The sequence below is a fragment of the Camelina sativa genome, chromosome 12 (genome assembly GCF_000633955.1).
Source record: "Camelina sativa cultivar DH55 chromosome 12, Cs, whole genome shotgun sequence".
Taxonomy (NCBI): Eukaryota; Viridiplantae; Streptophyta; class Magnoliopsida; order Brassicales; family Brassicaceae; genus Camelina; species Camelina sativa.
This window is the reverse complement of record NC_025696.1, coordinates 19,043,643-19,054,076: the sequence shown is the minus strand read 5'-3', so window position 1 is coordinate 19,054,076 and position 10,434 is coordinate 19,043,643. Positions and strand designations below refer to the sequence as shown.

At 30.4% G+C, this 10,434-nt stretch overlaps 1 protein-coding gene and 1 pseudogene across 1 annotated transcript in view; one reads left to right on the top strand and one right to left on the bottom strand.

Annotated features, from left to right (window-relative positions):
- The window catches only part of LOC104732181, a 1,917-nt pseudogene extending 1,148 nt beyond the window's left edge, over positions 1 to 769 (bottom strand).
- Positions 8,951 to 10,434, top strand: part of LOC104732179 (calmodulin-like protein 8) — a 9,010-nt gene continuing 7,526 nt past the window's right edge. The window contains exons 1-3 of the mRNA XM_010451717.2: positions 8,951 to 9,117; positions 9,228 to 9,385; positions 9,784 to 9,864. Of these exons, the coding sequence (XP_010450019.1) occupies positions 9,039 to 9,117; positions 9,228 to 9,385; positions 9,784 to 9,864 (318 nt within the window). The 5' untranslated portion in view covers positions 8,951 to 9,038. The remainder of the gene's footprint in view (positions 9,118 to 9,227; positions 9,386 to 9,783; positions 9,865 to 10,434) is intronic.

Here is a 10,434-nt window from a genome sequence, read left to right as displayed (position 1 = left end):
GCGTCGTTGAAAGAATCGACGAAACCATCATCGAACAAATCGAATTCGTCGTCAGAGCTATCGTTATAATTGTTCCCGTTGAAGCAATTACAACGATGATTGTTACGTCCGTTCTTAGTTTGCTTCTCGTTGTTCTCTTCCATGTAGCTTTGAACCATCTTCGCTAAGCTCGGCTCGAACTCTGTTCCATCGATTAGTAGCGATTTATCTGAGTTTGAGCTTCTTGTGAACGGTCGATCTAGTAGACGCTTGAGACGAGACTTGAGTACTGGTTTGCTTGGTGATTCAACTCGAGAAAAGTCTCTGTTCGCCGGAGAATCGTTGTTAATCGGTTGAATCTTCATCGGAAATGGCATTATCGATCTCAAAAGCAATTCGAATTTTCTCCAGATTTGGGGGAAAAGAGTCACAACAAAAAATCGCAAAATCTACTAAAATTTCTAAGCAACTGAGTAGAAGAACTAGAAGATATATGAGCTATACGATCTTCTGAAATCAGTGGAAAGAGAGAGAAAGAAGAAAAAAAAATCTAAGAAGACGGATCGGAGTTTTTACTTAACGCCGACGATTTTCACGGAAAACATGACGGCGATTGTCGGAAACAGCGTTACTAGAAACGGATACAGATGAAAAGGTAACCGGAGTATTCATTTTTCCGGCGATTGCAAGAAAAGGTTTTTTTTTTTTTTTTTTTTTGGTTTTGGGGAAAGATTAAAAAGAATGACATTGGTTGATTTTATAGGTGCAGAAGAGAGATGAGAGAGACGAAGCAGCTGAAGAGAGGGGAAAGAAGAATGCTGACTAGACGTGATGATGCCACGTCATATATTATTACGTGATAATCCCTATTATTTATATGGTTCAAAATAATTACTATTACGTGCTAGATTAAGAATTACAGTTTTAACCCTTCTTTAGTAGTGGGACGGTGTGGTTTGGCTTTTTACTGGTATTAGTAGTAATTGTTGTAGATTCTTCTTTTGGGAAAAAAAAAAAAAAACTGTCAGTGAAATTATTTGTAATGATGAAATAAATATTTACGGTTTTGTCCTCTCTCTCTATCTGTCCCATAGCTCCCACTACTGTGGCGTGGAAGATCGGGCATATCTTCCTCTCTCAGTAATCATCGGGATTTATTTTTTATTTTTATTTTTATTTTGACTTCTTGTGATTAAAAGGTTTAATTATGTTATAGTATAAAAAAAGTTAAAAATGTCGTCACATCGCAGGAAGACTAGTTGACGTTGTGCTAATAAGAGTGCACCACGTAGCGGGAGGAAGTTTGATACTGTATTTTTTTACTCCTCCGTTGTTGAACTTGAATGAACAATACTTCGGTTCACCCCTAGGGTAAACCTCTTCATTCACCTCCTTATAAAATAAGAAAAAAAAATCTGTATACATTATTATAAAGTTCAAAAACTTAAACCGCTCTTTAATAAACCCAAACCAACATATATAAAATCTAAACCCTAACCATATAATTTGTGAACCCAAACCGATATATAATTTCGTTCTACTTGTAAAATCTAAACCCTAACCATCTCATTTGTGAACCCAAACCGACATATAATTTCGTTCTAATTGTGAAATCTAAACCCTAACATCTCATTTGTGAATCCAAACCGACATATAATTTTGTTCTACTTGTAAATCTAAACCCTAATCATTTCATTTTTGAACTCAAACCGACATATAATTTCGTTCTAATTGTAAAATCTAAACCCTAACCACCTCATTTGTAAACCCAAACCGACATTTAATTTCGTTTTAATTGTAAAATTTAAATCATAACCACTTCATTTGTAAACCCAAACCGATATATAATTTTATTCTAATTTTAAAAATCTAAACCAATACAATATTTAACTTTTCTTAATTAAAAGTATACAGAATTTGTTTCCTTAATTTGGTTTGCTTTTTAATTTAATTTTGATTTATTTTTTAAATGAAATATTATATGGAAAATTCTGATTGGCTGAGAGAGGAGGGGGTGAATGGAGAGGTTCACCCCTAGGGGTGAACCTAAGTATTTTTCAACTTGAATTGTATATGAATCCCATCCCATACCAAACCCGATCATTTTAGTGAAAACCGTTGGTTTAATTTAGTAAACCGACGACAATTTTACCTCTACAATCGACCGAGCTCTAAATATTTTTGACCGTTTGATGATTTTGTTCAATAAATCAAAAAGTTAAAGTTAAAAAGGAAAACTTACAGAAATTAATGTAAAAAAAAATTAAAGAAAGTAAAAGTTAATGGCTAAATAAAATTAATGACACGTGTAGGAGGAAGCAAGTGGAATAGAAGAAGTAATAAAAGTTGAGGAGTCTTCGTTTGTACGCATGTCCGTAATTAACCCTGCCTGCTCGTTAATTTAAGGACACAACCAATTCCTACTTTTTTTATAGTAGTATGTTAGTAAATTTAAAACTATCAATTAGATTCATCATTTATTTTAACATCAACTAATATATATGTATATTTATATGGGATAATAACTCGAATAATAAGGACTATCCATTAGATTCATCACTTATTTTAACATCAACTAATATATATGTATATTTATATTGGATAAAAAAATCTTGAATAATAACGAATACACAACTTAAACTAAAATATTTTAGACATCAAAACTACACATTTTTGTGTTGTAAAAAAAACAATTACATTTTAATTTATATTTTAAAATCAGCAGTTCTTTTAACACAAACATATACATAGGTTTATTTGTTTCGGAATACAGTTTGAAACTTAACAAATACAACTCAAATTAAAAAATTTGTTATAAAAAATGACACCTTTTTTGTTTTGTACAAATCAAAAAATACACCTTAAATTTATTTTTATTTTCTTTTTAAAATCAGATAAAATGAATGAGATATATGAATAAATCATAAACATATAATCACAACCAAAATGGACAAGAATCAAATTCATGTTTAAATATTTCAGATAACTATATGGATACTTCTAATAATTTTTAAATAGTTTAGAATAAGTTTAATTTTTTGGCAAAACATCATAGCTATGTCAAAATATTATTTTAAATAATACTTTTACTCAACTTCATCGTATATTGATTAAACAACTATAAATCAATAGAAAAAATTATTAGATAATCTTATATCATCATATTATCATGTTAATTTTTGAAATTAATTTTCTAATTTTGCTTTGACATGTGTATTTATCTTGTTTTTTTCCTCAAATTTTAAAATGATCATTATAACGTTACTAACCCATTCATTTATGAATGTCTTTATTTCAAAACCCAATTTATAAAATATAAAATATTCCAACTGACATCAAATATTTTAAGGAAAAAACGTAAAACATGAAAATAATCTCATACATTATCAGTGACATTTATCATATCCATAATTTCTTTGTTCAACTCGTGAATTTATGAACAACCAAACCAATGCTCTTCTTTACTTCTCTTGGAAAATACTGAGACTATTCTGTACATTTTTTTTACTAACATTACTATAGTAACTGAAAAATTGGTACAAAATAGATAATATATATATATATATATATATACACTTAATTTTAGTATTTGTATGTTTTTTCGTGATGGTTTTTTTTATTTTATAGATTGATTGATGAGATTTTTTTCTTTTCAATCCATTATATGGCTTTTATCATTTATTGAAGTGAAAAAAGTATTTAAGCTTTAAAAGTTCAGTTCTACACTACTATTATTTTAAAATGATAAATCAACTATAACTATAGTTTTTTTTTTTTAAGATTTAGATATTTCTTTCTTAAAAGGGATTATTTTTCATAATGTCATTTTTTAGGTCACCATCTTTTTCAAAATTGTTATATTCCCAAAATTCTGTTAAAATTGCCATTTTTACCACTTCAAAACTAAACATTTGGAAATCTTTTTCATAAAGTACATACTTAATAACAAATACTATATCCAAATACTCTAATAGAACCAAATCAACCCAAACATCTTGTGTATAATTATGTTTTTGGACATAAAACAAATTGGAAAATTTAAAAGATTTTAAGAAAAATGACAAAATAAGCAAATCCAACAAAAAAAGTTATTTTCTCATAATTGATTCTCATTAAATTGTAGCTCACAAAAGTTTTTTTTTAACATATATTCCAAGGATTTGTCATTTGTCGGATCCGTGACTAATGATGGGCCAGGAATATCCGGCCCATATATAAACCAACTCTGTCAACATTTATATTCAGTACCACCGTTGGAAAACCATCGTTCCTCTCTCTCTTCCACCGCTCCTAGGTGATTTTCAACTAACAGTCTCTATCTCTCCGAATACTTATCTCATGACAGTTGATTGGAGAAGTTTTAAGTTCTAGATTAGAGAGACCTAACTGCGATTTTGTTTTGAGTCTGATGATATGATTTTATTTTTTAAGGTTGTACGATAACTAAATACGAGATGGTGCACGAGATGGCGTTGCAGGAGGTGAAAACTTTGGTGTGGTGGAACATTAACAGCTGTCCGATTCCTCCTGGTTATGATTCACGTGAGGTCGGTCCGAGGATAGTATCCGCTTTGAAGAAATCAAAAGTCTCTGGTCCTGTCACCATAACCGCCATTGGTAGACTAACGCACAACCCTAACGATGATGTCTTGCGAGACCTGTCTTCCACTGGAATTGCTCTTATACATGCGACAGGTTAAATCTTCTTCTGATCTCTTTTTAGTACCTTTTTTTTTATTTACACTACGGTTTCCATTGAACTCGTTGCTTCAATCGGATTTGTTTGAGTGGGTCGAGTTGAATCCAGCACCGGCTAATATAATGCTCATATCTGGTCCTAAGGAACTGGAATTCTTAGAACATACTCTTTATCGCCTAGATACTGAGGGATTCACAATTTTTCTGGCATATCCTCAACGCGAACCAGCTCCAGAGTGGCTCTGGAAGAGCTTTTTTTTCTGGGGTTTATAAAGAGTGGCTCTGAACAAGCTTACTAACAGGTGTTTTTTTCTTTACCTTCTCTCCCACACGCAGCTTTGAAATTAAATCAACCAGCAACGCGCTGTTTCTGAACTAGTTTTGTGTTTTTTTCTTTTCATCAGATGATATGGATTCAGGGTCTGCGGATGATAATAAACAGGAGACAACAAGGCTTGTTCTTCAGGACAAGTGCAGTGAAACAGGTGAATCTCCCTGGTCTTGCTCAAACTGCTCTTTTGCTGGCCAAAGCTTTGAAGATTTCAACACGCATCTCAAGAGTGACGACCATAACAAGCACCATCTCTGCTTCTAAAATTACGCATCCCTTTCCCTTTCCCACTTAGAATGAAAATATCTCTGATGTACATTTGGTTTGCAAGCAGGCTTTGGATGGTGAAGTTTAACCAATCATAAGTGATTAACTTGACCTGTGTTATCTATTAGTGGGTATCTCAAAGTGTAACGCATCATCGTTTTACACGGCTTAATCTTGTTGACTTAGCTGGATCTGAAAGGTAAAATCAGCAATGTAACTAAACTATGTTAGGAATCACTTGTGATAACCATCCACGACACATGTTTCAGCTAAAGTATTCTAGTTTGGCCTTAATCATATAAGTGTTTGTGTTTAAGCCGTTCGTGGATGGCTATCAAGTATTCAATTTCTCAAATTAAAACTTAACATGACATGTGTTAAATTGTAAGGTGTGACAAATGATAATAATTTATACTAATGAACATAAATTGTTGGCCCATTGATTCGCTTGCTACCTCTAATAGACATTATCTCTCCATCACTCTTGAATGAACTTGCCTCAACTTTTTTTTTTTGGTTTTGTGCATGATTTCATAAGTATTGATGTACCATTTTTTCTATTGCTTGCTTTTTTTATGACTCACCTCTGTATAATTAACTTTTATTTTGCTCGGTCCAAATGTTTGAAGTGCCTTTGATATGCCTCCATCTTCATGGATAGTGATTCTCCACAATCCAGCCTGGCCAATATTGTAATATGAAACAAAATCTCTTTCATCCAACAAAATGAAAATGTTGCCAGAAATCATAATCCGGCCTTCTTTCCATTTATCATTGAAAATTTTAAACACTATATTAGTTTAAAAATTATGTAGGACTGTATTAAATGGTTATATTAGACAATACTCCCTCTGTTCCTGATTAATCCATATTTTAGGATTTTCAAACATATTAGAAACTGACTTTAGTCGCATTATTTTTTTCGATTAACAAATTTCAACCAACAATTTTCAGTTTCTTTTTTGAAGTTTACAATTTGTCATTAATTACTTATTAAAAATATATAGAAAACCTAAAATTTGTTTTTTGTGCAACATTTTTGTTCTCTAGAAAATGGATTAATAAGGAATGGATGGATTAGATTTTAGTGAGAAAAACATATTGTTTAATAGGACAAAATTATTTTACAAAATGTACCTTGTCAATGCATCTATGTAATTATTCTACCAAAAATAAAATGCGTCTACGTAACTGTAAAAGTTGAAAAAGACTTGGCCATGTTTTTCACTCTTCTTCGTATATGTGAAACACATAACACATGAAATATATCTTGATTATGGAGAAAAAGAGTAAATATATTTTGATTAATTATAAGGACCCCTTGCTAGACATCAAACCTCTGTTTGATCATCGAGGATTGGAGAAGAGTACCATCATATCAAGAAACTTGACGATCTGTTTTCCTCTTGCAGCGATGATGATACGTTAGAGCAGGTCTATAATTTGAGAGTAAATTTGAGTCCAAGTATTTAAGTAAATGTCTACATATGGCTATATATACGTACACTATTTGAATGTTAGATAGATGTTATTCTTAGGTTCAAAATATTTTATTGACAGTTACAAATTTGGGAATTATGGAATTTGGTGTCATAACTTTTGTAACATAAATATTTTCATTAGATTAAATACAGTTCAATGCGTGGTTATTGAAATTATAAAAACGCATCTCTCTTTAATGCATGGTGAAAGAAATTTGTAACCCACTACATGATATTAAATATAAAATTTCAATATATTTTCCATATAAGAAATAATCAAACTTAATGATTTAATTAATACTGTTTTAAATATGTCACTTACAATTGTGTAATAAAATAAATAGATAGAAAATCAAGAAAAGTCAACATATATCAAAATCTTCTTTTATATATATATATATATATATATGATTTTGAACATGACAACAATTCTGAAATACTCTTGACAGATCGATTTTATGTTGATATGTGCATTGATATTAAAGGAAAAGCTATTATTGTGTAATTTATACATTATTATGTAATTTATCATAATTTAATAGGAATTTAGTGGAACTGACTAACTTTATTGCCTACTCAATTAACAAAAGGAAAAAATATATGATTTTAAAAAGTGTAATAATTAAAGTTTATAAAATTACATAAAGGCATAATCATAATCATGTATTTAAACTATTTCATTTCTCATCCAAGATATGATTTTTATTATGATATTTTCTTTTATTATAAAATAGTGTGTATTTTTCACTTAAAAGGATGAAAGAAAAATTAAATAAAATGTAAGATAATTAACAGATGTATCAAATATCAGTTAATTTATTAGTAAATGTTAAAGAATATTAGATTTTGTATCAAATATATAATATGAGATCTTATTATAAAACAATCTGATTTTGTTTAACAAAAGAACTTAAGATATAAAAGTGGATTTAAAAATTAATATATGTCAATTGTACCAACTGGATAAGAGAAGTAGGATTATTTGGAATTGAAAATGATATAAATTTGTTGAAAAAAAATTGAAATAAAAAATGACATGTGTCACTAAAAAAGAATGCCAAATGTTGCAATGTGAATAAGAGTTAGGAAAAACCTTCTCATATTATATAAGATATAAAAATGTTTTATATATCGTGTTTACGAACTTATAATGCAGACGATAAGGGTCAATATATTGATCAGCGTAGCATACATGCATTTTCCCTATTGTTAGAATACCAGATTCAATGCAAGTCTCTCCTAAAATCTTTCTTAGCAATGATTTCCCGATTACGATCTTTTAGCAGTAGCTAGATATTCTTATTAATTATGATATATGACATGGAAAACTATTTAAATCCGATTTATAAAAAGAGTCACAATTTCACAATCATTCAACTAAAAGTATAAAACACCACTTATTTCGATTTTCTACGTTCACTTCAGTCTGGATCTGTAATAAGTTATAATCCTAGAAAAGGTCATTGTATTAATTTTAAAAATGAAATGATTCTTTCAATATTTATTTAATCATGCTTCGTTAATAAACGACGTATCATTTTGTGGGGTCCTATGGATTTCACAAAGATCATGCTGGCCAAGTTAAGGTTCATAGGTTCATAGGCTCATAGCAGTTTTGTGATGCTTTCAAGTTTCACCCCTGGGGACCGTACTCGAGTTGATGTGGACACTCAGGAGCCTGGGAAATGTTCAAATTGCCCCTAATGTAAAAATGTTGAACAGTAATTAAGATGGCCGTTGATGCCATTACACAATCTAGGGAGTAGCCAAGATTTTTATATTAAAAATATAGAATCAGGCGTATATTTTATAAGAAAAAAAAAATTATAAGAAGAATGATTGGTGGACCAAATTTTGTGCCCATATTTAAACAAATTGTCCGGACAAACGTACAGACTACAGAGGATGCCTAGACGATTAAGAACTAGATGATTTTTAAACTAATCTTGTATATGCGATTTAAATTTTAAGTAACAGGCGACAATTCATATTATATGCGATTGGGTCATCCGGTCATGTGATCAGAATTAAATTCTTCAGTTCAGTAGTGCTAGAAAACAAACAATTTAAATTGTACTTGTCATTCAAATTAAAATAATATGATGACTCAATAAAAGGCTCTAAAGTAGTTGAAAAGTACATGAGTCCAATGTACAAAAAGGTCTTGTCACGAGTCTCACGACTCTACAAATAGACCACAAATCAGAGTACTTCAAACATTGAGCTCCCTCCTCTCTCTCTCTTTTTCTCTTTCTCCCTAAACAAAATTCTCAGAAAACAATATGGAAGAGACAGCACTGACAAAAGATCAGATCACTGAGTTCAAAGAAGCCTTTTGTCTCTTCGACAGAGACGGCGACGGTTCTATCTCTTTTTCTCTAACATGTTCATAAATAATATACTTAAGAAGAGATATATATATGTGTTGTGTGACATTTTTACTTATCATTTTTTTTTTTGGAATCTAATAGGTTGTATAACGGTGGAAGAACTTGCAACGGTGATCCGTTCTTTGGATCAGAATCCCACAGAACAAGAACTTCAAGAAATCATCACTGAGATTGACTCTGATGGCAATGGTACCATTGAATTTGCTGAGTTTCTCAACCTCATGGACAAGAAACTTCAGGTTCCTCTCTCTCTTGATCTCTTTATGTATTACATGCTAAATAGTTTTCTTTAGAAATATACACTTTTACAATTAGTTACATCAAATGAACTATATATTGTTTTTTTTTAGAGACAAAAGAAAAAAGAAAAAACTATAAATTGTTTTTAAATCGTTGCCTCATTCGTTACACTTATGTCTTCTAAGTTGCTAACTTTTTTTACAATTAAGGAGATTTTCAATTTTGTATATATCACAGCAAGTTTTTCTTTCTTACTATGTTTTTACTTGTTCTCTACAGAGAAAAAAAGATTTGTTGTAAAGATCTGTGTTTATATTCTAAACAAAGACATTGTTTATATTATATTACAATTAGTTGTGTAATGTTAATTTGTTGTCGTGATCATGTGATGATATAGGAAAATGATGTTGAGGAAGAGCTGAAAGAAGCTTTCAAAGTCTTTGACAAAGACCAAAATGGTTACATCTCTGCCAGCGAGGTCTCTGACTTTTACTCCTTTTTTTTTCGCTCTTTTTAAATTTATTTATAGTTTGGTATATATCATATACTTAGATGTCTATATTATATATATGCTTGACTTATTAAAAAACTTATGCGGAGAAAAGAACTTATAATATAACAAATTAGTTCGATGCACAGGAATACTGGATTGCGTTTTTGTACAACGTTCTCCAATAATACCATGTACGGTCTAAAACTGTGTTTTTATTTGCTTATAAATGATTAGAGCTATAGTTCTATATATTTTCGTGTCTCCTAAATCCTTCCTAAATTGAGTTGTCGAATTTAAATACGGTACATGAACCAATTTCATAAATGTCTTCTCTGCTTAAATGGTTTATGCTCTATAAAGTGTCAAATCCAGGCTAAGCATAACAATAATGGTATTTGTATAGAAACCACTTGATATCAATTAATTCTGCATTAACTAGAAAAACGAGAAATCCAGCTAAAACACACTTTGATATATTTAGAATCAATATGACAAAAATCAGACAACAAAGCCAGACAATCTTCCAATTTAAAGAGATCCATAGTTGTTGTCTCA